Source organism: Nycticebus coucang, chromosome 3 (genome assembly GCF_027406575.1).
Source record: "Nycticebus coucang isolate mNycCou1 chromosome 3, mNycCou1.pri, whole genome shotgun sequence".
NCBI classification, from domain to species: domain Eukaryota; kingdom Metazoa; phylum Chordata; class Mammalia; order Primates; family Lorisidae; genus Nycticebus; species Nycticebus coucang.
In genome coordinates, this window is record NC_069782.1 from 95,872,740 (window position 1) to 95,899,638 (window position 26,899).

The following is a 26,899-nucleotide window of genomic DNA, read 5'->3' on the forward strand; positions in this document are numbered from 1 at the left end:
ACAAACAAACAAACAAACAAAGAAACCAGCGACCAAGTAGAGCTGAGCCCGGACATACTCCGCCGGGAAGCCCCTCCCGCTGGCGGCTTGGAGTGCGCCCTGCGGCCCTCCGGGGGCGCTGCGGAGGCCCCAGCTGCAGCGTTGGGGCGGCCCGCCGTGCTCAGTGCCAAGCACTCACTCGCTGGAGGTCTCTAGGCGCCGGCCGCGTCCCGCCCGCTCCCTGCGCTACACGAGATCCCCTACGCGCCCGGCACCCGGTTCCCGCCGGCAGCGCCAGACGCCGCTCCGCTCGACGGCGACATGGGCGTCCCGCCGGCCCCAGAGGCCGGCAACTGGCGGTGGGGTCCCCTGCTCCTCACTCTTTTCCTGGCCGAGTCCCGAGGTAAGCTGGGGGTAAGCTATGCTCTGGGGAGGAACGCAGAGAAAGAACAGCAGGCCGGGTGCGGGCTGCAGGACCCGGGCGTCCTGGGAGTCCCCTCTGCCTGTTGTGACCGTGCAGCCTACTCCACCCACGGCCCGGAGGCTGCTGGGACCGCTGGGCAGGGAGAGTGGCAACCCTGTCAAGTGCCCCAGCTAGGCAATGGATCATCTGCACTTTCTGACAGCTGCCCAAACAGCAGGCAAAGCTGTCCCTATAGGCTGCCTGTCCAACTCTCCCCTTCCTAGAACGCCCAGGACACACAAGTAGCTTCGGCCCAGAAGGAAAGGGACAAGGTGGGGACTGCCCCATTGTGTTCTAGTGGATGTGACAGGCTTTTGACAGCTCACATCTCCGTGCTCCTCTGGGCTTAGGACTCCAGAATCTTGGAGGGCACAGGGGGTGTTGTCCTCTCAGCCAGTGCCCTGGTGACACTCCTGGCTGACCCTTGGCGAGCCCTGGTCCACCTGGTCCCTATTGTGAGGGTCAGTTGATCCCTTCCACACCAGCAAGGCTGCAGTTCAGCGAACAGTGTGGGGCACTTGTAAGGGCTCAGGGCATTCCCCAGCACAGCATGAGCCCCTTCTGGGATAGCTCTGGCCTCAATTTCCTCAGCTCAAACACAGAAGCCCCACACAGGGAAGCACCACTTTCCCTTTCCCAAATTCAGACTCCAGATGGTATCCTGGCCAGGATGCAAGGGCTTCCGGGGAGGGTAGAGGCCCATAGCCTGGCTGTGGTTTTTAAATGCCCAGAGCTGAAGAGGCTGGGTCTCAGAGAAGAGGGGGCCAGCAGGCAGCTCATGGAACCAGACTTTATGGGGAGGACCCAGGGAAAGTGTGAGTCATTCAGACAGTCAGAGGGCTTGGCAGAGGGACCCAATGGGTGGGCTGGAAGAGGAGAGGGGAATGAGTAACAGGGAGAGGAGGAGACTGGGAGAGCCTGGAAGACATCTCAGAAACAAACTGGGGCAGCATGTTATTTCAGCACTCGGACGCTGGCCTGGGCCTCTGAGGAGGAAGGGGCTACCTAAGACCCAGCCTGGGTGCTCCCTAAGATGACAGCCAGAGGGAGAGGGAGACCAGGGGTGGGGGTAGGACTGGGGCAGGGCATGGCCTTTAGAAGGAACAGGGGATAATGGCCGGCAGGAAGGCCAGCACCACCCCCACCGCTGCCATGGGCCACCTGCCCTGCCCCATCCTCCCCAAGTGACCCCACGAGGCCCTTCCTGTTTTCTTGCCCCCTTCCTGCCCTTTTTAGCCAGGCTGTTCTATTTAGCAACCCATCTGGAAACTGAGTTCTAGAGGACCAGAGCCTAGCTTGTGGAACATGCAGTAGCAGAGCAGCCCTGAGAGTTGAGCAAAGCCCCTCACCCTCCATTGCCTACACTCCTAGGAGCCTTCACTGGGGTGGCAGAGCCTCTTGGCTGTCAAACAACTTGGTGCACTTAAAGGCCCTCCCTTCCTGGGTCCAGCTCAGGGAGATAATTAGGGCTTGATGCAGGTAGTTTCAAACTCCCCAGTACAGTGTGCAACAAGGGAGGTAGCTGGGTAGCAGGAGGTGCAGAGGGTCTGTGAGGTGGGAAGAATGCTCACTGGCCTGCTGAGGGGCTGGGTAGCTCTGGGTAGAATTGCTAAAGGTCAAAGCCTTTGTGCCTGGGAAGATGAGATGGCGTGGCAGATGTGGAACTGTTCTTCCAGCTTTTGGGGCTGGGCCAGTACCAGGAAGAATGGTAGTGGTGTTCAGGAATGTGGTGTTCAGGAGCCCAGGGAAATTGAAGATGCCCTTTTCCAGGCCTGAGTCAGGCTGAGATGGGTATAGGGAGCATCTAAAGAGCCAGGACCCAGCAGACCCAAAGAAGGGCAGAGCCTCCTCTTCCCCATAGGGATTCCCAGGACCTGTGGAAGTTACTGTCCTTGCCTTGTCCTTATGCGCTAACTGAGGAGTCCTAAACTTTGGGACTAACAATTTTAAGCTCAGGTGCGTTGGGGCTAGGGAGGGACGACCCCCCTCTTCCCCTTCATAGTAAACTAGGCAGCACCTTGTTGAGTAACCCAATGCTGCAAGCAATGACACAGCAATGGTCAGCTCTTAGGAAATCCACAACCCACTGCCCAGAGGCCCTGGAGTGGAGAGAAACAGCCTGAGGCTAGTCCGCCAGCCCATGGCACGAGGCAAATATACTCAATTCCAGGGACACCCAGGAGCCAGAAATACTGGGAGGCTCTTACTGAGCTGGGCTGGTTGCTCCTGTTTTCCCCCAAGCAGGTCTAAGTTCTGCTAGGGAGTGACCTCCATGGTAGAGGATGGCTCATTGCTGGGAAGCTAAAAAAGGCCACCTCCTTATATGCACACAGTATACGGGGTCTTAGGCCTGGGGTGGTGTGCCTTGCATACCTGGGCTTCTGTAGAGCCCTGTGCTATTTGGCTTTGGAAGTCAGTAAGACCTACATTCAGATCCTGAGATGACCGTTTACTGCTGTGTAACATTGGGCAAGTTACTCAGCATCCCTGAACAAGTTCCACATCTCTAAAATGAGGATGATGATAGCACCTCCCTCAGATGGCTGCTGGGAAAAGCAGATGAACACTTAACATGGCACCTGGTTTGTTGCGAATGCCGTTTAATATCGTCATGGCTTCCAGAGGCCATATGCCATTGGCTTCCCATCTGAGCAGCTTGCTGCCTATAGGTCCCTGTGGTGCCCAGGGCATGGAAAGGTATTGGGTGGCTTCTTCAAAATTCGGGACTCTCAGGGATGCATCAGTTCAGCCACCTGTAGGCACCTATAGGCACTTACAGTCTGAAATGTCCAGGGAGGTGCCTATAGGTTCTCCTTTTAACATCCTGCCCATCCTTTAGTAATTCAGTAATGAAGTTGCTCTGCTACTCACCAAGCAGGCCCAGTTCCTTTAACTTGTCTACACAGGATCTTATTTTCCATGGGGACCTGGGGTCAAGTCTGACCTCTGCTGTTCACTCATTGTGGGACCACACACACTTCCTCTTTATCTGTGCAACAGGCAGGTTGGGTGGCATGCTCTCAGCGAGGCTGACCACTCTCTTCTGAAGGGTAATTCTATGATGGTGTTTCCCAAGCTTCAGTCATTTGCTTATCACCTTTATGATTTCTTCATTGTCTATTATCATGTTTACTTATTTTTTTCTTTAAATTTGCTCATTCTTTTGAGTAAGTAGATTTTTAAAGGAAACTTTATATCACTTCTGTAAGTGGAAATCCACTATCACTTGCCATAAATAGAGCAAAACCATAAAATACGTAATAAGAAAACCAAATATGGGTATTAAATTCTAGTTGGAAACTTTAGTCTGGGGAAGGCTCTGAGTCTTAAACCTGCTGCTGCCCCTTTCAAAAGAAAGTAAGAAAAGAAAAAAGAAATAAAAAGAAAGAAAAGAAAAGAAGATGAAAGAGTAAGAGAGAGAGAAAGGTTTTACAGATATTGGCATTAAACTGGGACTTTCATTTTGATGTAATCAGGACTGAAAGAGAATTGAAAAGGGAATAACCTTCTTTACGGATGATTCAATGTTATTTAATGTAAAACCAAAAGTAAAACTATCTGTGTTATACATGCTGCCAGGCAAGCTGGGTGCTCTTCATTGGCCAGACCATCTGTCCCTCTGCAGGAAGGAGGTGGGACTTCTGGGCAGGCCCTGGCTACTCTGGTCTCTACAGCAGTGTTTTTCAACCTTTTTTGCCTCATGGCACACTTGAACCTATAGTTAAACTTCTGCGGCACACTTAAATTATGTGGATCAAAAAAAAAGAAAAAAGTAAAAAAAAAATATGCTTACTATGCTTTGAACTTCTTTTGAAAATAATTTAATTAAGGATCTTTACAATTTTTTGTGGCACACCTATGGTCCTCTCATAGCACACTGGCTGAAAAATCACTGCTCTAGAGAGTAGTCAGATGGCACCAGACCTCCAGAAGCCGAGTGCCTGGGTTTAAATCCTGGCATCACCACTTACTAGCTGGGAAGCTCCTTCACCTCTCTGTGCTTTAGTTTTCTCACCTGTAAAATGGAGGTGATATTAGTACCCACCTCATAGGATGGGAGGATCAAGTAAGTGTGTAAAAGTGCTCAGAAGGATGCTGGCACAAAGCAGGAGCCCCGCTGCTATTACTGCCACTTAGCCTCATACCCTGGTGCTAGGGGACAAAAAGACATGTGTAGCAAGTCTCCACAGCATGAGGTCGTGAGGCTAGCTGGTAGCCTAGGCTATACACGGTCCTCCTCAGGGAGGACCTGGCACATCTGGGAGAGTCATCCAGAGAAGCATCCACTAGCCAGGCCCTCTGGTCAGCTGCCCAGGCCCTCCTGGGGAGGTATGCTCACTGCTAGCCTCCAGCCCCGGATGCATGGATGCTTTCCCAAGATGCTGGAAGGTCCGCTTCCTCCAATAGAACCCGCTTCCCCTTCCCGGCCTCCTTGGTCTTATGTGAATGGACACTTCCTGCAGGGGCAGGTATCAGTAAACACATCTGAGCGCCCTTTGTCCTCACTGGCTGAAGAACCCTGTGGGCAGAGCAGACTTGCTGGCTTTAAGCCCTCAGCCTTTGCCCTGGGGCACTTCCTTTCTTAGTGTGGGCAGCTCTGTCCTGATTGGTCCCTGCCTCTGTTTCCCTCTGTGCTCTGCATCTGGGTAAAGGCACAGCCTAGTCTTTCCCTATAGCCCCTGTGGACCATCTTGGGGTATGGACCCTGGTGGGAAGTGTGTGGCTCTTTGGAGCCCCCCTGTGAGGCCAACAATTGGGTTGTTTGTATCTAGAGCAGGGCCAGTAACAGCAGGTGATTAATAACTGCTTGGCAACTCCCAGTAGCTGGACAGAGTTCATCTGTTTGGGTGGAGACTCTTAGGCCCAACTAACCAAACTGGAGACCCACCTCTAAAGGCAGGGGCATTGCCTTGGTGACTATGAGCTACGCTTGTGCCCAGTCAGGGAAAACACACAGGCCTGTCCACACCCACACACACTCATCCCTTGTACATTAACAGTTCACCCAGAGCTTGCTGGGAGGAAAGAAGTGAAGGTCACAAAAACTGGCTTTGAGAGAAAATGCCAAACAAAAGTTCCTCTTCCCTAGGCTGAGACAGAAACTTTTACTAGAGGCTGAGGGTGTAACAGCTGGAAAGGGGCAGAAGCAGGACTGTCCCTCTCTGCTGTGCGCCTGGTTCTTGCTAGAACCCTGGGAAATATTTGTGGAATGAAAGAATGCTGTTTTCAGTTTGCATCGGAGGCGGATTGCATGGAGGGCATAAGAGGTCAGCTCAGGGTCTAGTTTATTCTCTCAATAGCTAAAGGATGAGGTGTCAGCCACATCTGCCCCTGGAGGCTTTTGGAGGATTTTGGAGGGATGTGGGCTCTCCCTGTCTGCAGTGCTGGCCTGTCCAAGGTATGGATCTCAGCTCTTCTGAGGCTGTATCCTCATCTTTAAAATGGGGACGATAATACCCATGTTAGTGGGTGTTAGGAGAATTAAATAAGTACAAAGTGCTCCACTATGCAGTTGCTCATGCTTATAATCCTAATACTTCGGGAGGTCAAGGCAGGAGGATTGCTTGAAATCAGCAGTTCAAGACCAGCCTGAGCAAGTGAGACCCCATTTCTACAAAAAATAGAAAACGTAGCCAGGGTTTTGTAGACCCCATTTCTAAAAAAATAGAAAACTTAGCCAGAAAACTTAGCCAACTGTGGTTCCAGCTACTTGGGAGGCTGAGGCAGGAGGATCTCTTGAGCCCAGGCGTTTGAGTCTGCAGTGAGCTATGATTGTGCCATTGCACTCCAGCCTGGGCAACAAAGTGAGCAGCTGTTGTGAGGAGAGGAGAAGGGAGAGGAGAGAAGAGGAGAAAGGAAAAGGAAAAGGAAAAGGAAAAGGAAAAGGAAAAGGAAAAGGAAAAGGAAAAGAAAGAAAGCTCAGCAAGTGCCTAAGACGTAATAAGTGGTCATAAGCCCACACGACTTCACAGCTATAGGGGGCCTAGGAACATGGGGCATCTCTCAGGAGATGAAAGGGAGGCCCAGAGAAAGATTGGACCTGCCCAAAGGGCACAGCTAAGTGGGCACTGGGACCCAGAGATCTTGCTGCCCAGGCCAGAGTTTTAATCCTGAGACCTGGATCTTCCCTGGTTCACAGCATTCTTCCTCTGGGAACCCATGCCTATGTAGCCAGTGGTGGGGGGAAGAAGGCGCTGGGGTACTGGCCCCAGAGAAGGACGGTGACTAGGTCCCCGCCTGGCACCTGCTTAGGCCCAGTGCCTGGGTCATTTTCCTGTCCCACATATTCTCGCCACTCTGGAGCCAGAGGCCTTCCTTCCCACCCACTTTTCCCGGCCTCCGACAATGACCCAGGTGTCTGAAAGGATCTGCTCGTGACAATAAGCAACATCCTCCCACCAAATAATTATAATCCCAGGGCCGTACACAGGGATGTGTGCAGGCCCTCTCCTTGTCTGTAGCCTGTTTTTTCTCAACGCCATGCCCTTGCATGTCCTCCCAAGGACAGGCTGCTCAGGGCCTGGTCCTGGCCAGAGTCTTAGACCCAACAAACAGGATGTTTTCTTTCCCTTCCTCCATACCCCCAGGATGAAACCCTGTAGACCCTTGGCTCACTCCTGTCTGGCCCTTTTGCTTGAAAATGAACATTCTCCTCTGGCCCCCAAACCTGAATCCCAGTGCAGCTTCTTCTTTTTTCTAAAAGGGGAAGAGGTCCTTTTGGGACCTATGGGGTGGGTGGTCTGTGTGTATGTGACAGAGAGGTGTTGGGGATTGAACAATTCCACTCTCCCTGCAGTCCTTGAACTGTGCTTCTGTGTTGCCCTGTGGGTTTCAAGGAAACTAACTGCAGGGCAGAAAATCCCTTCCTTCTGTTATCAATCTTGGGGTCATTAACACCATTGCTGGGATGCAGAGGGCTCTCAGCCTGGTGCCCTGCCCCCACCTCCTTGTTCATAGGGACACCCAGCCTGCCCACCAAGCTGGCCCCACCTCACCCACATCTCAGTCTCACTCCATCTATACTTCTGTCCTCTTGTTGGTCCCCACCCAACCCAGGTCAGCTTTGGGCTCCACTTCCTGCTCCTGCCTCCGCCTCTCCTCTGCCTGCCTTCCTCACCACCGCCAGGCTGCGGCCCTGCCTCCACCCAGCCAGCCCTCCTGACAGCCCCTCCAGGGCGTGTGCTGGAGCAGCTGGGAGGGGTGATGGTGGGAGCTGCCCCTTGGCCTGCTACAGGTGCAGCACAGGGCAGGGGTCATGCCAGGGTCCACTCTTTGGGTGAGTTTTGGTTATTCCTGGGAGCATATAAGAAAGCCCTTTCCCTAGATACTCCAGTTTTCTTGCATAGCCATTGTGCAGTGCGAAGCAGAAGTCCAGGCTGGCATGGACAAAAGAAAACGCACAGCCAGGCTTTCTGGGGTTTCTTTTCCCCTGAGCCTGCTGCAGGTTAACAGTCAGAGGATAGTTGGTTAGTCTGTGCTCTGCAGGCTTCCATTGGGGACCTTGGGTGGGTCATCTCCTGTCTGAGCCTGAGGGTCATATCTGTAGGATGATAGACTTGGGCAGTGGAGTCCCGTCCTGGCTAGCCCAGGGAGCCACACTCATGGATCACAAATTCAGATGTCCATGGGGCCAAGAAAATATGGTAAGAGGCTGAAGCAGGCTCTTACATGGAGACATTAGGGAATAGTGGGGACTGCAGCAAATTGGAGCACAGATGCCCCATCTAAAGGGGAGGCTTCCACTGACTGCTGCCTTGTGGGAAAAATGGATTAGTGTTACCTTATTTTTAAAGAGAAGGTAGAAGTCAGAATTTTCATATCAAATTGCTAGTTTTTAAATGTTGCAATCTCGGGCGGCACCTGTGGCTCAGTGAGTAGGGCGCCAACCCCATATACCAAGGGTGGTGGGTTCAAACCCGGCCCCAGCCAAACTGCAACAAAAAATAGCCGGGCGTTGTGGCAGGTGCCTGTAGTCCCAGCTACTGGGGAGGCTGAGGCAAGAGAATCACCTAAGCCCAGGAGCTGGAGGTTGCTGTGAGCTGTGATGCCACGACACTCTATCAAGGGCGATAAAGTGAGACTCTGTCTCTACAAAAAAAAAAAAAAATGTTGCAATCTCAAAAATGTTAGAAATACTTCAAAGTTCACATAAAATGTCTAAAGACTAGATGTGGCTTCTGGACTTCCAGTTTTGTTTTATTTTATTTTATTTATTTTTATTTATTTATTTATATATTTTTTCCGCCGCTGCCCCCCCCCTTGTTTTTTTTTTTAGACAGAGTCTCACTCTGTCCCTGGGTAGAGTGCTGTGGTTTCATAGACACAGCAACCTCAAACTTCTGGGCTCAAGAGATCCTCCTGCCTCAGCCTCCCAAATAGCTGAGACTATAAGTGCCCGTCACTATGCCCAGCTTGTTTTTTGTATTTTTTAGTAGAGATGGGGTATCCCTATATTGCTTAGGCTGGTCTCAAACTCCTGAGCTCAAGCAATCCTCCTACCTTGGCCTCCCAGAGTGCTAGGATTACAGGAGTGAGCCACTGCACCTGGCTACAGTTCCTGAACTTTTGGAGACAGGGTCTTGCTCTGAGGTTGGAGTGCAGTGGCCCAATCATAGCTCAGTATAACCTTCAACTCCTGGTTTCAAGCGATCCTACTACCTTGACCTCTCAGAGTGCTGGGATTACAGGTGTGAGCCACACCCAGCCTCAGTTTCTGGACTTTTTTCTTCAGTATAGTGTCCAAGTGCTTGAGTTTAATTCTGGCTCTAGCACTTACTTACTGTGTGATTGTCAGTAAGTTACATAACCTCTCTGTGCCTTAGTTTCCTGTGAAATGGGAATAAAAACAATACTTCAGGGGGTTGTTCGATATGCTCCTAAAGCCCTGAGCACAGCACACAACCCATGCTATTTCTTCTCATTATTACAATTCTAACTAGATCCTGCTTTATCTGAATTCTCTGCTCTGGGCTCTGAGTTCATACCCTCTGCAACTTCAGTCAATCTATTTTCCTTTTCTGGGCCTCTGTGTTGTTGCCTGAAAAGGAGACTGGTATCTTGCCAAAGAAGTTCAAAGATCTCTGCTCACCTTGGCAATGACTTTCCAAAAATCCAGAGCTCCCAGACACGGCCCACTCCTGGGCAGAGTAGAGGGAGAAGGTCTGGTGTGTGTCTAGCTTCCTTACCTTCTAGGGCCTAAAACTCTACTCCTGCAGACATTCTCTTTGGGGCCATGCCTTTGCTGTCTTCTGGTATTCTCCTTTAGATGTAAGAGTATGCTAGGGGCCAGGGGCTCACGCCTGTAATCCCAGCACTCTGGAAGGCCGAGGCAGGTGGATTACTTGAGCTCATGAGTTCAAGACTAGCCTGAGCAAGAGTGAGACCCCATCTCTACTAAAAATGAAAAACTGAGGCAAGAGGATCTCAAAATCTCAAGAGTTTGGTGTTGCTGTGATCTATGACACTACAGTACTCTACCAAGGATGACAAAGTGAGACTGTCTCAAAAAAGAAAAAAATAGTAAGTATGCCAGGATTGGACAAGCTGTTATCAGTCATTCACACCTTAGCAGAAGCAAGTTTGAAGCTGGCTTCTCACTACCCTATTCCCTGGTGTTTTTCACTCCTGGGAAATGTTTCTTAAATTGCTAAATGAATAAGAGACCTATTAGCTTCTAAGTTTCAAACCCCCACTATTCTCAAGGCACTTTCAGAATGCTTTGTGTCATTTATTACTAATCCTTCCTTGACTGCCAGGTGGATGTTTTCCTTTCTGTTTTATGATGAAGAGTCTGAGGCTCAGAGTCTGGATGACTCACAGGTATTAGACTACAGTGCAGATCAATCCAACCCCCGTAGTTCCAACAGGCTGCTTCCCTCTCGACTGGGCAAGGTCTTCTGTTCTTTTGGTGGGTCCCAGCCTACTGCCAAGGGGTCCTACGTTCTGCAGATAGGAAAGGGGTGTCTGGGGGAAGATGTGGCATTATCCAGGCGATATCCCTGGCTGGGACAATGAAGAAGACATATCAGTTTGGATTTCGTATATACTTCCAAACCCTCCTTTTCTGTCTGCTGGACCTACAGCAGCCTCCCAGATACCAATTCAGATAAAAATAACACTAGCACACGGAAATTGCCACTCTCCCTCATGGGTCTGCAGAGGGCATTATAGCTCACATCTTGTATTCTCTTTTCCTTATTTAGTCCTCTCACAATCCTGTATTGTGGCCAATATTTTTATCACTGCACAGATGAGGAAACTGAGGCTCACACAGCTAGACAAATGATTTGGCCTCCAGCCCTAGTTTCTGTTTCGAAAAGTGAGGTCTTCTGAGGGTCAACACTATTGAAAGCTGGAAGACTGGGTAGGGTGAAGAGTACCACGGGGTTGCTTCATTTCCTTATTGAGGAAAACTGAACTCGGAACTATTTCTAAGGTTAGATGGGAGGCAGGTACATGGATGAGATGACAGTTCACGCATTCCTTGTCCCTGTCTCTCAGACATCTTCAGTTTTCTTGTTTCTGCACAGGCACCTCACCCCACAAGGGCACCCTCTATGCTGGGTGCAACCTTATCTATCCATCAAGTCCAAGGACCCTCCCTTCTACAGGAAGTTCCTTGACTATCCCCCAAAGGCTTTTCCTCCCTCCTCCAAGTGCCCAGAAGCCTGGCACCAGCTTGTCTTTGCCTAGGGGGTTCCTTTGTCACAAATACGAGCCTTATCTGCCCAGCTAGATTGTCTGCTCCCAAGGGGAGGCCATATGCTCGGCATCCAGGTGAGATGCACACCCAGCCCGGGCCTTGGGCCTTGCACACGCAGGTGCTCTATTAATGCTCCCTGATAAGGAGAGGGCAGGAATGTCCAATTGTGGGAGTGGGCAGGGATAGAAGGTGCTGATGGCCCACAGCAGGGTGGCCAAGGACAACGAGCTGCTGTTCCAAATAGCCTTTTTGTCCCCTGTCCTGCCGCAACCCAGGAGGTTCGATATGGAGGCTGGGCGGTGCCAGGGCCGTCCTGGCCAGAGCTGTAGTGCCTGCAGTGAGAAGCTGGAGCAGGGTACGTGCTCCACCTGGGAGAGGAACATAGCTTGGCTGGGTCATCTGCCCCCGTGTCTCACCTTGTCTTGCTGGGCATCCAGAGGCACCCTCAGTTGGGGAAGCTCTTGTGGCTCCCCCTTGCCCACAGCCTTGGATGGTCGGGTTCCTGTGCTAATCGAGGGGCCAGGCTTAGAGAAGTCAGCTGACTTGCCTTGGGCCTACGGCTGGGGTGTGGCTGAGGCCAAGGTTCTTCCCCGCTCTGGGGGCACCAAGGTGTAATGCTGGCTCAGGCAGGTGATGGGGCTGTCCTCTTTTTGAGCAGATCTGGTGGCAGCCTTCAAGATTGCTACACCGTATTCCCTGTACGTGTGCCCTGAGGGGCAGAACGTCACCCTCACCTGCAAGCTCCTGGGCCCTGTGACCAAAGGGCATGACGTCACCTTCTACAAGACGTGGTACCGCAGCTTGCGGGGTGAGGTGCAGGCCTGCTCGGTGCGCCAGCCCATCCGCAACCTCACGTTCCAGGACCTTCACCTGCACCATGGAGGCCATCAGGCTGCCAACACCAGCCAGGACCTGGCCCGCCGCCACGGGCTGGAGTCCGCCTCTGACCACCACGGCAACTTCTCCATCACCATGCACAACGTGAGCCTGCTGGATGGCGGCCTCTACTGCTGCCTGGTGGTGGAGATCAGGCAGCACCACTCAGAGCACAGGGTCCACGGTGCCATGGAGTTGCAAGTGCAGATAGGTGAGGGTGAACTGTGTGTGACAGCTGGGAGTGCATGGGGCTGCGTGTCTGATGGTGTGACCATGTATAACACTGGTCACTGGCTGGGTGAGGCAATATGGGTGACGTTCCAGGGAGTGTGTGTGTGAGATGGAGTGGCCTGGGGTGTGTGGAGTGTGGGTATGTGGTTAGCTGATGTGATGGAGAAGGACTCTGTGACAGTGGAACTTTTTATTTATTTATTTTGAGACACAGTCTTAAGCTGTCGCCCTGGGTAGAGTGCCGTGGCGTCATAGCTCATAGCCACCTCTAACTTTTGGGTTCAAGTGATCCTTTTGCCTCAGTTTTTCTATTTTTAGTAGAGACGGGGTCTTGCTCTTGCTCAGGCTGGTCTTGAACTCATGAGCTCAAGCTATCCACCCGCCTTGGCCTCCCAGAGTGCTAGGATTACAGGTGTGAGGCACTGTGCCCAGCCTGCAGTGGAACTTTTTAATGTGTGAGGCTGTATGTACCTGGGCTGAGAGTGTGACCGTGCTAATGATGACACCATGGCTGTGGTGGGTATGTGTGATAATCGGACTATGTGCACGGTGGGGTGTCTGTGGATGGCTGAAAGGCTTTCAGGGACGATGTGTGTGTGTGTGTGTGTCCAGGTGAGAATGCAAAGGCTGGTAGCCAGACAGAGGTGTGGGCAGCAGCAGGCATCCACATGTCCCTGGAGGTAGCATAAGAACGGGCATGGTGAGAACATGCTGGGTGTGTGTGCGTGTGTGCGCATGTGTGCATACGTGTACAGGCTCCAGCTGGGCCAGCACTGCCCAGCAGGTGCTAGTGTGAGTACCTGTGATGGGAGGAGGACACCAGCCTGGACAAGCCTCCCTGGCCTCCTGGCCCTGACGCCTGCTTGACGGCTCTTCTCTTTGCTCCCACAGGCAAAGATGCACCGTCCAAATGCATCGCGTACCCATCCTCCCCCCAGGAGAGTGAAAGTAAGGGAACATCCTCTTGCCCCTTCTGGGCTCTCTCCTCTCTTCTGTCCTCATCCTGGACTCAGACCAGGATGAACCTGAACTCTGGCCTCATCACCCTAAGCCCCCAGGCTCCCATTCCTCTTCTGCTGCCCATTCCTTTTGCTTCCTCCTGTGGCAGACCCCGAAAGCAATCCCCCTTCCGCATGGCTCTGAAGTCTCTGCTTCTGACTCCCTGCAGGTGTTATGCCCTGGCAGTGCCCACTGAGCAGGGGAAGGTGACGGGTGGCACACGCTGCTGAGTGCCACCCAGCCTACCAGCCCTCTGCAACTGGGGAATATTGGGGGACCATGGAAGTCTTCTTGGCTTAGGATTCAACTACTTAAAGTTTCCTTGTTGTGGGGGAGGGAGGAAGGGGAGTCAGGAAGGGGAAGAGAAGTTTTCCTGAGCTCCTACTGTGTGCTAGGCATTGTGCTAAGTCCTTTTAAGTATTATTATCTCCGGGAATTCTCATAAGAACTCTGTGAAGTAGCATCACGTCTTCCTCTGTATCTGGGAAACAGGCCCAGAGAGATGGCACGACTTGCCCAAACTTGCACACAGAGCAGCACAGCTGGGATTTGGCAGCAGCCTGCTTAGCTCTGCTCACTGACTTCTTCCCAGCTTGGGAGTGGGGATAAGAGAGGACTGGGTGTACAGTGCAGCGGGGGCAGCCAGGCCCCTGGTGTTGGCCCAGTGGGGTGCCATATAGGCCAAGGGCGCACTGTCCCAAGGGCACCTATGCGCTCAGTCTTCAGGATACCTCCCTCTTCTGAGAGAAGGTGGTCTTGGCTTCCACATCCCTCTATCCACCCAGGATGTGTCAGGCATCTGGTACACAGCATCCCTTGCCTAGGCCCTGGAGATACAGAAGTATCTGGAGGACATGTCAAGAACCTAAGCCAGCATGGGGACAGCTAAACTACAGCCTCAGCCAACCCCCAGCTCAAAGGCTGCGGCCACTCTTCACTCAAACTACTTCTTTTTTTTTTGAGACAGAGTCTCACTCTGTTGCGATGGGTAGAGTGTGGTAGTGTCAGCTAGCTCACAGCAACCTCAAACTCTTGGGCTCAAGCAATGTTCTGGCCTCAGTCTCCCAATTAGCAGGGCCACAGGTACCTGCCACACACCTGGCTAGTTTTTCTATTTTTAGTAGCGATGGGTCTTGCTTTGCTCAGCCTGGTCTTGAACTCCTGAGCTCAAGCAATCCTCCCACCTAAGCCTCCCAGAGTGCTGGGATTACAGGCGTAAGCTATTGTGCTCAGCCTCAAACTACTATTTTTTTTTTCCAAACTACTCTTTTTTTTGACCAACAGACTGGCCAGGAGCAAAATAAGAATATGAGATTTCATTTGAGCCACCCCCACATGGGACTGAGAAGTCTTGGTTCAGACTCTTTTCCCTGCACACTGCAGAGCCAGTGTTGCCTCGCCCAGCTACAGCCACTGTCCTCACTTCCTCTCCGGTGGCTCCCTGTTGAGCATGGGGAGAGGCCTCTGAGCAGCCCCTTCCTTCCCACGCAGCAGGCTCGTGACTGTGCGCACACGTGTGTCCGTGCCCAGGACGGCCAATGTGGTGTGATGTTCACTTCTCCATGGCTCCTTCCACTCTGACCAACTGCCCCAGTCCCACTTCTTCCTCCATGAACTCTTGCAGGGCTGCAAGGGCCCGAGACTGTCCTCTCTGCCACCAACCCCATGTCAGAAGGTGGGGAAACCAAGGATTGGCAGGTGACAGGACTTGCTCCTGGTCTCTCAGACCCAGAGCCAAAAGGACCCGTGTACACACCCTGCCTGAACACTGTGCTGTCTTGCCCTGTCAACACCAGCTTCCTGACAATTAGTTCTAAGATATCAGTCTTGGGGACAGAGCAAGAGACATCAGGATGATGCTAGAGAAACCAGGTGTGGCAGAGAGAGGGAATGGAGCTAGATCACTTCTCCTGACCTAGACACTAGAGAAGCAGCTTTGGGGATTCATAGAAGAGAAAGAACCTGGGAATCCAGGAGTCAGGCTGCTAAGAGCCCAAGGGTGATGCAGAAACCTTGAACTTGGCTGTCAAGAGTGGGTCAGGCTTCCTTTCCTGGGCATCTCTACTCTTGGGTTTTGATTCTCATCCCTTTCTAAACGTATAAGGGATGCAAAGCTTCACTCTGGCTCTTACTTCCCTGAGGCATTGTCTGCTGTGAATGGCTGCTTGGGAACCAAAGAGACATCCTTGCTTTTGTATCAATGATTAGGGCAGGGCAATGGTTTTGATAACCTCTCAAGTTCCCATCCAAACTCTTGGTTCTAGCAGTCTGCAAATTGAACACTATGGCAGATATGGTCCCATCTGAGAAGAAACTCAACTGTACTTCTGGGTCAGGTGTGGGGGCTTGGGAAAGCACTTGCATTCTCTGAGTACAGTTTTTCCACTGAGAACAGGAGCAAGTATGTCTCTTTCCTTCCAACAGGGAGGCATTCAGTGTTATCGAAGGGGCGGAATCAGGGGTTAAAAAAACTCTTATGTCCTTGGGGCCTAGGAGCTGGTGAGTAAGAAGGCAGGTAGGTACTGTGAAGAGTGCCTAACCACCAGCCTCGGGGCACTGCCAACTGCTGTATTAGCATGGGGGCCTAGGGTTTCCAGAGTCACTACATTTTCAAGCAAAGCCAGATTTTATGTGAACTCTATTATAAAATGTTGGCAACTAATAAAAAAAAAAAAACTACTGTGTAGGCCATAGTTGCAACTTGCATCCATTCTAATGAAAGACCGTGTGGTTAGGAGCACAGATCTGAAATCAGCCAAATTGTTAACCTCTCTATGCCCTAGTTTTCTCATATGGAAATGGAGATGATGATTATAAGTACTTATTTTCCACAGTTGCTGTGAAAATGAGATACTATACGTCAAACACTCAGAACCACGCCTGGCATGCAGCACATGCTGTGTTAAGTGTCAGCTGCTGTTTCTTCTGGAGGCACAATTCTAGGCTTGACTTTCTAAGTCAACTCATCCATTGCCCTGTGCCAAGGCAGGATGGCAAGTGGATGATAGCAAGCTGTGGTCATGGTCCTCTTTTCTAACAGTTTTAGAAACATTTGCCTATGACCCAGGGCTGGCTGCTGGGTGTTGCTGTTGACTATTCTTACCTTTGGAAAGGCCCCAGCCCTGCCCCCTCTGACAGGTGCCCTACAGCCAGCCATGGTCCCCAATCAGTTTAATGATGGTTTTAGCCAAGAACTTATTAGAGTTTTCCTTCTCAACTTCCGCCAGAGCCTCTTAATGGTATCCTTGGGAAGTTGGAGAGTAACCAGACTATGAAATAAGATGGAAGTTCAAGCCAGCCTGAGGTGGGGGTAGACAGCAAGGGATGAGACTGGGGAGGTTGGTGCTCAAAAAGCTGCTACACTGCTGAGGGGCTGTGGTTTTTCAATGAGTCCAGGGAAGGGGGCCAGGCAGCTCATCTCCCTAAGACAGCAGGAAGTGCTGTCTACTTTCACCCAGCCTTGTCCCTGGGAAAGCAGGCAGCCCCACCCTCAGCAGCCAGCTCCCTCCTCCGCATATACCCATAGGGTACCTGGCTGAGTAGTCCAGGCCCCTCCTACACTTCCCCGCTCTGTAAGGGCCTGGCATAGTCCTCGGCTGCCTCTGCCAACACCTGAACACCTTCCCAGGATAAGCCTGGCTTTGGACAGTGACCAAGCTACCCACCCAGTGGGTGCCAGCCCAAGCACTGGCTATGTTTGTGGAAACAGATATCGTCCACAATAAGGCCCTTTGATGGGGGTTTGGAAATAAATACTGAAACGTCTGAGTTACAGATGTCTTTACCTTCAATACTCCACGTTAGAACACAGCCTTGTTAAGATCTGCAGGGGTCCTGTGATGTGGAGCAGAACTTGATATGTAATTAGCAAAGCAACTGGTCCTGTACCAGTAGGTACTTCTGAAATGCCTGAAAACAGTTTATTCTCTTCTGCGGTGTGAACAACCCCCCTGAAAGCTTGTTTACACCACCAGGTTGTAAAGCAATACAAAAACACCCTGTATTCCCAAATAAATAGTGCAAAGGCAACATTTAGGCCACAGCCCATCCATCTCCCAAAACTCTCTGGGGCAAAGTTAACACTGTGACAAGGTATCCCAGCCATCTTTTGGCCCAGGGAAGGGGTAAAATTGGGAAGGAAATGCGCTTATGCTGGCTGTGGTTCTGAGGGTACGTCTGTTCCCAGCCAAACGTCTGCAGTCAGCAGATGGACTAAAATAAATCAAACCTCCCCATGCTGCTGGGATTATGAAGCTGTACAACTTTGTGGAGGGCAATTTAGCAATAGCCTAAAAGAAAACACACATAATTTTTGGCTCAGAACTTTGAGCGCCAGAAATTTACCTACAGATGTACTTGCCTGGGTGAATAAAGATTCATGTATAAGGAGCTCGTTGCTGCATTATGAGTTATGTTGAAAACGGAAGCAAATGACATGTCTACCAAAAGCGATCTGCTTCAATGAATTTGAGGTGAGCTGTGTGATAAAACACTAAGTGGAATGAGGCAGGTCCTTGTGCTGATGTAGAAAGATGTCTAGGCTTGGCGCCTGTAGCTCAAGTGGCTAAGGCTCCAGCCACATACACCAGAGCTGGCGGGTTTGAATCCAGTCTGGGCCTGCCAAACAACAATGACAACTACAACCAAAAAAAAAAAAAAAAATAGGCATTGTGATGGGCACCTATAGTCCCAGTTAACTTGGGAGGCTGAAGCAAGAGAATCTCTTAAGCCCAGGAGTTGGAGGTTGCTGTGAGCTGTGACACCATGGCACTCTACCCAGGGCGACAGCTTGAGGCTCTGTCTCAAAAAAAAAAAAGAAAGATGTCTAAGTGAGGCTTAGTGGGAAAAGTGGTTGTCACGTGATCCCGTACCTGGTGGACACTCAGCAATCATGTCCAGACCACTATGCCAGGAACTGCAGACAGTGACTGTATGTCCAGGGGGAGGGGGCGATTATGGACTATTTTTAAAAATTTGTGTTTTATTTTTTAATAATTTAATCAGTTTATATTTTTAAAATGTCAGACAAGGATCTATATTTCTCTAGTTCTTCTTGATCATGGTAGGTATGGTGAGATCAAGAGGTAGGGGTTCCGTAAGGCTTGCCTCAGGGCTAAGGGGCCTCTGGGTTGAGAGGAGGCTGTTTATAGACTATGGTAAAACATGTATAACATACAATTTGCCATTTTAATAATTTGAAAGGTACAGTTCACAGCATTAATTACATTCATGATGTCGCACAACCATCACCACTGTCTATTTCCCAAACTTTTTTATCACTTGGGCTCCTTTTGACCTTGAACTCTGTGGCATGGGGACTGGGAAGGCTTGATCTCCCTTTTCTGGGTGGTCCAGCTGTCCCTTGTGGGATGGGATGAGGAACTGTCCCCTCTCTTCCTTGGAGCTGCCTCAGCTGTCAACAACAGTTCTCCCTTCTGTGTGCTCTGGGCCCACTTGGGGGTGGGCATGGGGCTCTCTTTGAAAGGAAGTCCTCAGACTTTCCGTGCTTCTGTAGGTCGCTGAGGGTCTGGCTGTGGGGCCCTGGGTAAAGGTGGGTTCCCTGCTGTCTGGTCTTCTTTCTTTGGGAATCAGTTTCCCTTTGGGAGGAATGGGGCTTCACCCTGGCCTCCTCTCTGCCCTTGCAGACATCACGGCTGCAGCCCTGGCTACAGGAGCCTGCATCGTGGGAATCCTCTGCCTCCCCCTCATCCTGCTCCTGGTCTACAAGCAAAGGCAGGCAGCTTCCAACCGCCGTGAGTATCCCTGTCTGCTCGGGGTGGGTGGGGGTGCCAGTGACCTGCCTAGGCCCTCAGCTCAGCTCCCAGGCCTAGCAAAGACAGGAGGTAGGCATAGTTCCTCTAGAGAGATCAGAGCTGCTATATTCCCTGCAAGGATCTGGGCTCAATGGCTGAGGGAGGGGAAGGGAACCAGGTATGCCAATTCTGGGGTCTGAGTGCCCCCACCAGCGCTTTTGACTCTTAGGCAGTGCTGGCTTAGTACTCTATAATAAATACCTGTTGAATGAAAGATTAACCATAGGGAGTGGCTCAAGGTGGTTTACACAAATGCTGTCACTCAGATCCTTTGGGGACCTGCTTTAAGATATAGGTAGGCTTGTTTTGTAATTAGTAACAATTGTTGGGACAAAAATGACCTTTGGAATATCAGAAGTGGGAGGAGGCTTAGAGATAGTTTAGTTCAACCCTCTCCATGTAGAGATGAGAAGCCTAAGATTGGTATGGTGAAATAACTAACTGGATATTATGTAACTTAGTAAGAGGCAAAGCTGGAAGCCTTCAACTCATGCTCTTCCTAGGGAACATTCTCCCCTATAATAAAACTGATCATCAGCATGAATGTCACAGCCGGCAGCCGCTAACAGATAGGAGTGCTGTGCCAGGTACTTGGTCAAGCTTGTCATAAACATTCTCTCACTCCTCATTACAACTTTGAGAATTTGGTACTGCCATTGTCCCCATTTTACAGATGAGCAAACTGAGGGAGAGTTTAAGGAAACTGCCTAAGGAAACATACAGTGACCAAGTGGTAGGACTGGGCTCTAAAATGGGACCAACAATCCTTTCCCAGAAGGTAATGGAGAGGATGAGATGACGGAATACCTGGTGTGCCCCTGCATGAAGCCTGACCCACAGGAGTTGCTCTGAAAAGTAGCCTTGACTAGTAGATTTCAGGAACTTCTGTGTCACTTCCCTGAGTTTGTTCTGTTGCTGTGCCTTTCCCTCACTGCCTGTTTCCTCATAGTAATCAGCAGAAAGCTCCTTAAAACAAGAAGGATCTGTGAGAGCAAATGGGGTGTTGTAAGAAAAAGGGAAGTTGGCTCGGGGCCTGTAGTACAGTGGTTACGGCGCCAGCCACATTCACAGAGGGTGGAGGGTTCAAACCTGGCCCGGGCCAGCTAAACAAGTGCAACAACAATGACAAAATAGCTGGGCATTGTAGTGGGCACCTGTAGTCCCAGCTACTTGGGAGGCTGAGGCAAGAGAATTACTTAAGCTCAAGTGTGAGGTTGCTGTGAGCTGTGATGCCATGGCACTCTACTAGGGCGACATAGTGAGACTCAGTCTCAAAAAAAAAAAAAAGAAAGAAAAAGGGAAGTTGAAGCCAGTGCATCTAGTTGGTGGCCAGTTTGGGGGACCAGACCCCCAAAAGTGGGGCAAGCTGGCAGCAGTTTGGGTAGAATGGCTGGGAAGTGATTGGGTGCTCAGATCACTGAAGGTTCCTCTGGGAGATGTCCTCTCTAATGCCACCATATTAGGCAACCTAGGGGATGGGACAAAGAGGACCAGGAACCCTCTAATTAGGAACTGACCCTGGACACTCCCACCCAGTAAGTCATAGCTGAAGACCGTAACATGGCAAATATCCAAACAGGAAACCACACAGTTAGCAAATTCAGGAGCCAGGCTTTGCTTGATACTGAAATCCTAAAGGTCTTACACTGTGTTCGTCAAGCCATAGGAGAAAGCATTGGCTCTTATGGTTTCCTGACAGCAAAAGTTTCATTTATCAATGGTCAAAATGGGCCACTCACAGAGGCTCCATCTGCTGGACAGGCATGCAGAGAATAGCCACACAGCCTCCCTTGTGAACGGAAGTAGAATCCAGGGCTGAGCAGGGCCCCCCTGAGCATGGCTCCCACTCCCTGAGTGGCATCTGCCAGCAAGGGGCAGGGGTGCTGTCTGGGAAGCCTTCCCTCCTGTGACCAGCTTCTCTGTCCCTAGGTGCCCAGGAGCTGGTGCGGATGGACAGGTAAGGCCCACAGGAACCTTGAGCAAATATCCCAGGGCCAGATATCAGGAAGGAGATATTTCTGTGGAGTGGGGACCCTGTTTTGCTGCCTAGCACAGCAGGTCAGAGAGCCTCTGCCATCTGCTGCTGAAGCCTACAATCTGTGTGATTGGCTGTTCTCCTGCCACCCCTCCCCCAGGGGCTGAGCTCTGATTCTGCTGAGGGGCGCCATGCACCCACCATTGGGCCTCAGTGGTCAGTCCAGGCTAGGATGGGGAAGGGAAGGAAACATGCAAAGGATGCCAGAGGTGCCAGCCCCAGCCCCAGCCTCAGGCTCTGCCCTGCAGGGCACTCCTAAGGGAAGCTGTCAGGCCACTGCAGCCATGAGAGCAGAGGCGAGAGAGACCCAGAGTGGTGCAGCAGGCCGGGGATGGAGTGTGCCTTGGTGCACTCTGAACAGGAGGCTGGCATGCAGCCTGGCCCCAGAAGAGGTGCTCCGAGGAGGTTCTCAGGTGCTCTGGGTGTTTGAAAGGGATGATTTTCAAAACAGGTCAAAATAAGTCCTGTTTGCAGTCCTGCTAGAATCTTAGTTGGAGGGGTCTTCAGAGGTTTTCCCACTTTCAGCTGGGAAGAAAAGACTCCTCCCCTCAGCTCAAGATAAGCTTTGGGACATTTAATCCTATTGCCATTACCTCTACTGGACCAAAGAGAAACCCATCCCTAAACTCCTGAGGCTGGTGTCCTGGAAGTGCCTTCAGTCCAGGCTTCCTAGTTGGGTCCATGGCTAAGGGTGAGATCACAGGAAGGAACTGGGGCCCATTCTGAGGGCAGCCTGGACACACCCCCGCCCCACCCCCCACCGCTTTGGGCAGGTGGCAGAGTGCAGCCCAAGGCCTTGTCTCTGTGGGCCTGGTTCCTCCCTTCTTTCTGGGAGAGGCTGCGGCTGGGATTGGGGAGGCAGGTGATGGGAAGGGAGGAGAGAAAAGCTGGAGAGAGGCAGGGCAAAGGACATACTTCAAGCAGCATAGATGACCCTCAATTCTGATTCTGTGGCAGCAACACTCAAGGGATCGAAAATCCTGGCTTTGAGCCCTCTCTACCACCCTCCCAAGGGATGCCGGAGGCCAAGCCCAGACCCCCACTGTCCTACGTGGCCCAGCGGCAGCCATCTGAGTCTGGGCGGCACCTGCTTTCTGAGCCCAGCACTCCCCTTTCTCCTCCAGGCCCCGGGGACGTCTTCTTCCCATCCTTGGGTAAGTGTCTCCTGACCCTCACAGCACCATGCCTTGCAGTGTTGTGACCCCATGGCCTGTAGGACATGAGCCTAGATCTCTGCCCTCCCTGGGGAGTCCTCATAGCCTCACTGTATGGGGTTGGGGGTGAGGTATGGAGGAGTCCCTTTTCACTTTGCTTCTCCTTTCTTTTGCAGAGCCTGTCCCTGACTCCCCAAGCTTTGAGGTCATCTAGACAAGCTAGGAGACAGTGAGCAGTTGTGGCTGGGTCTGGGGCAGGTGCAACTGAGCCAGGCCTGGCTCTAAGAGTGGCCTCCTGGGCCTTGGCCCTGGCTCCCTTCCTCCTACTCTGAGTCCAGACTCTGTGACAGTCCTGATACCCAGACCCTCACCCGCTCTGGATGCTACAAGGGGGAAGGGAGAAGATGCTGGACGGTCAGCCCTTATCCCAAGGATGTTGGGGTGTTGGGACCCCCCCCCCCCACCGAGACCTGAAATCCACCAGCTACAGATGCCAAATGACCTATTTTCTAAGAAGTTCCAGAATTTCCAGCTCTGCAGTAGCTTTTCTCCCTAAGACATGAGCCTCGGGAACTGGCAGCTTCAGTAGGAATAGAGGGGCGTCTGCCTGGTGCCATCCTCTGAGGCCCGAGGCACAGGACAGATGTGGAGGGACTCTTCCACTCTGTCGTGGTCTGGCTCCCCCATGCTGTCCGAGGCTGCTTATCTGCCAGACCTACTCTTTGTAGGGGGCACAGAGGTTGGGTCTGCCTGCCTGGGCCGGCTTGCCTGCCCCCAGCCACTGGAGCCATCCCTGGTGTCCTCGTACCAGCATTTTCTCTGAGGAACTGTCAATAGGTTAAGCCAATCTGGGACTCCCACTGCCTGCATTCTGAATTCAGTGGCCAGAGGCTCTGAAATAGGAAGTACATATTTGGGTACAGTGGCCATCGTGAGCCAACTGGTGTCTTGCACAATGTAAGGCCAGGCCAGAGGTTGCACCACTGACCACAAACAGTGGTGAGGGCAGGCGGGTGGGGCCCGCTGGGAAGGTGAGTGAGGGACTACCCCCCATCCTCCCCATCCCTGACTCCCACTGCTCAGTGTGGGTCACAATAAGGGTGCCATATAATGTCTTGTCCACATTGGGACACTTTTGAGTGTAAAGGGGGGTGCCATTAAAAACTACATGAGACAACAGGTGTGAACCCTGTGAACAGATTATAAGAGCAGCTTTAACACCCCACTCTGCTTCTGAAGTGCTAAAACCTTAGGAAACTCTCTCCTCTCACCTCTGCCTTTGGCCTTCCCTTCCATACAATCTGTACCCGGTCAAGTCTTTACCTCAGGGTAACTTGGTCAGGTTGGAGGAGCCAGGCAGGTGTGTTCCCATATCTTGCATCTGGGCATGACCTGGATTTGTTTTTGTACATGTTTACAAGGGGAGTCCCTTGTGGAATTGTGACAGAAGGATTTTAAAGCATAGGAGAAGGTGGGGGGTGGTCTCTTCACACTCTAGGGTGGAAACATGGAAGGTGGTGCCTGTGGTGGGGAGGGGTGAGGCAGGGTTGAGTGGACTCCTGCCAGCTTCCAGGAGACAGGAGCTCTGGGCACTATGGAGAATGTCATCCAGTCTAGGCATTGGCCTTCCACTCTAGCACTGGTCTTCTAGCAGCCTACACTGGGTCTGCTGAGCTGGGCCTAGGGCTAGGACAAAGGACCCAGTGGGCAGAAAGAACCCTGCCCCATTGCCGGGGGTGGGTTCGAAAGAGGAGCTGCGCTAGGCTGCCCTGCAGCAGTGAGCCCTGGGCCTGCGGCTGGAACAAGGAAGCCCCTCTGGGCACATGGTTCTGCATCCCAGCTGCCTTGTTAGGCTCGAAGGCACAAGCCACTGTGGGCCTCTGGTTGTGCCTGACTGCACTGGGGACCTAGAGGCCTTGAGCAGAGGGTGAGTGCAGGCGTCAAGATGGCACTCACACCTCAAATGGCCAGATCCCTAAAAATCCTGGCTCCTGCTTTGTCCTGGGGTCCTTCCTTCCATCTGCCATTATGGACACTTGTGCCAGCTGCTGTAGAAAGATGTACTCTCTCACAATTCTTGGGGTCACAGGGCAGGAGTGGGGAGGTGACACCTGTTCCAGGGAGGGGTGGGGCTTCCCCTAGGGTCAAAGGAAAGCCCCCAGGCCAGCTCATAAAGACTATGCCATGCCCTCTGGGGAGGCTGGCCTGGCCCCAGGCCTCAGCTTTGGACCTACAGGCACAGACAACTTCTAAGAATTTGGCTGCTGCTTGGGGAGGCGCCTGCAGCAGAACAGTCGCCACACTTCCTCCCTAGCTTCCTCCAGCACAGCCTCGCGCTCTCTTCTTTGGACCCTCTCAAGTGAACGCATCTTAGCTTCGTGGTTTCCTGTTTTCAGCAAAATTGACTCTGAGCTCCTGGTTCCATCTTCATCCATGACCATGAGCCCTGCCTACAGCACACTCTGGACACCCTCCCTGCTACTGCCAGAGCAGCCCTCTGTGTGGCCCCGGGATGGTGGTGCTGCAGATGCCAGCCCTGGTGGTTGTGGGCTAGCGTGCATGGGACAGAGTGGAGAACAGGGTCATGGTGGCTCCAGGTGGGGCTGGAAGAGCACTGGGGCCAGGAGGAGGTTTGCTTGGGAACAGGCTGGGGCTGGGGTGGGGTGAATCTGTGTTTCTCAGAACTAATTCATTGTTAGGAGATCAATCAGGAATGGGAGGCTGCCTTAACTGTCTCCCAACATGCACATTTAATAGAGTCTTCCTGCCTTTATTCTCTTCAAGGGAGCGGCTGAGGGAATGGATTGCTTACGTAGTGGGGGCTGCTTGATGCTCCCTAAAAACATACCATGGAGGCCACTGGTGACAGCTGGTGGTCAGGCTGGCCCTACCTAGGGAGGCTGTGGTGAAGGTTCTGGTGCCGGTGTGCAGGAGCCCTGGAACTTGATTTTCAAAAGACTCCTGCCTGGCCAGAGCTCCCCCTACGTACAGCAGCTCAGGGGCTGAGCAGAGGACCCCGTGTAGCCTTTTTCGGGGAGTGTTCTGGGGTTGGGGTACTCGGGATGATGTGGTGGAGCTAGGGGCTGCAGAGGTCGTGCTATGTCCCACCCCCACCAACTTGGGCACTGTAGCCCTGCCTCATGGACCAGGCCTTCCCAGGTGTTGGCTGGAGCACTCCAGGGCTGGCCTGACTGTGCCGGGGGCTGGGGTCACATCTGCTCAGGGAACTGCAATGGGTAAAAGGGGAACTGGGATTGCCAACCAGGATGTGGGGTACAAAGGGCTCTTGAAAAACACACGGCCTGGCTGAGCATCTGGCCCAGTCCAGAGACAGTACTGACCATCTGTCCTGTTTACTGGGCATTCCCTGATTTGCATTGCTGATGCCACGTCTCACTTGGTATTCTGTGAGTTCCAGAAGGGCTTTTGGACCTTGCTGCAGACATGATAACTGATACATAGCTACTGCAGGATGGACTGAACCAACATGCCAGAGTTCTCGTCTCTGATCACTCACAAGGGGCAGGCCTTCTCTGCCTTCCCACCCGCTCTTGTTCCTAGCAGCCTGATCTGGCCTGGTGGGACATCCTCAACAGTAATGATGCCCTGAGCTTGTGGATTTTCTTTTGCAATTCTGATCTATTGGATGTCTTCCTGGAATAGATGTTGAGAGGGATTCTGAAGTATCCGTATAGCTCAATGAGAAAGTTCTGAGATTGGCTAGCAATGTCTGCCTTGGGGCCAGGAGAGGGAAGTGGCAGTATGTGCATCGTATCTGCCTTTTCTGTTGTAATATTATGTACTTTCCAAAACATTTTCACATGTATTATTACTTGTTTGAGTTCACACCCCCATGCAACTGCCAAAAATCCTAAGAGGCTTTATTGTTCCCATTTAATAGTAGGGAAATTAAAGTTCTAAAAGGTATGTGTCTAGTCAAAACAAGTGAATGGTGGAACTGCCTTCCACATCAGCTCCTGCCACTCTTTTCTGCCAGGCAACTGTGAAGCCACAAGAGGCCCATACATCCCTCTTGCTTGCCTGGGGCTGGGGAAGAGAGAAACCCTCAGCTAACCCCTAGGCCCTGGGGACTCTTGGAGGAACTTAGCCAGCTGTATGTGAAGCATTTGGGCATCAGCAGAACATCCCCCAAGAAGCCAAACTGAGGGAAGGGTCTAGATTTATTCATGCTGTTTCAGAGAAGGCCAGCTTCTTTGCTGGACAGCACAGGGACACAGCCAGGCTGGGATTGCCTGATCCTAAGCCAGGGGAAGTAGGGTCCACAACAGCAGCAGCATCTATGTTTAATAAACAGAAGAGCCCTCTGCCTCAAAGCACAAGGTGAACTACTGAGACTCTCACAGGGCTACTATGGGGGACTCATGTATGGAAGGGGGTACTGAAAGGCTTCCTCTGCTTCTGCCTGGACAGGTGACTTCTGCAGGTTTCCACCTGTCTGATAAGCCAGGCCTTGTTACCTGGGACTGTATTATCGCTGGCCGTTATTCACATGCCAGGAAGGCCTTGGTTAGGCCCTTGTTCCATACCTGCCCCCCTGCCAAGGTGCCTCAGAAGCTGGGCTCAGCTTTTGACCTTGTTGCCTTCTGGCCTTCCTCCCTGGACCCAGCCCTTCCTTTGCAGGGGCCT

At 51.9% G+C, this 26,899-nt stretch overlaps 2 protein-coding genes across 4 annotated transcripts in view; one reads left to right on the forward strand and one right to left on the reverse strand.

The window, feature by feature from the left end:
• Window positions 1–26,227, forward strand: VSIR (V-set immunoregulatory receptor). The gene is made up of 7 exons (XM_053586254.1): window positions 1–382; window positions 11,803–12,231; window positions 13,143–13,199; window positions 18,896–19,003; window positions 20,993–21,020; window positions 22,056–22,252; window positions 22,429–26,227. The coding sequence occupies exons 1-7, from the start codon at window positions 301–303 to the stop codon at window positions 22,464–22,466; spliced, it is 939 nt and encodes a 312-aa protein (XP_053442229.1). The 5' UTR covers window positions 1–300; the 3' UTR covers window positions 22,467–26,227.
• The window catches only part of CDH23 (cadherin related 23), a 419,225-nt gene that overhangs the window by 43,078 nt on the left and 349,248 nt on the right, over window positions 1–26,899 (reverse strand). The gene's annotated exons all lie outside the window — the stretch shown is intronic.

Excerpts from the sequence above, each read along its gene's own strand:
- VSIR (XM_053586254.1), top strand. The coding sequence starts at position 301 with ATGGGCGTCCCGCCGGCCCCAGAGGCCGGCAACTGGCGGTGGGGTCCC. Across the intron at positions 12,232-13,142 it reads GGAGTTGCAAGTGCAGATAG|GCAAAGATGCACCGTCCAAA; the intron begins GTGAGGGTGAAC and ends TTGCTCCCACAG. Across the intron at positions 13,200-18,895 it reads CTCCCCCCAGGAGAGTGAAA|ACATCACGGCTGCAGCCCTG; the intron begins GTAAGGGAACAT and ends CTGCCCTTGCAG.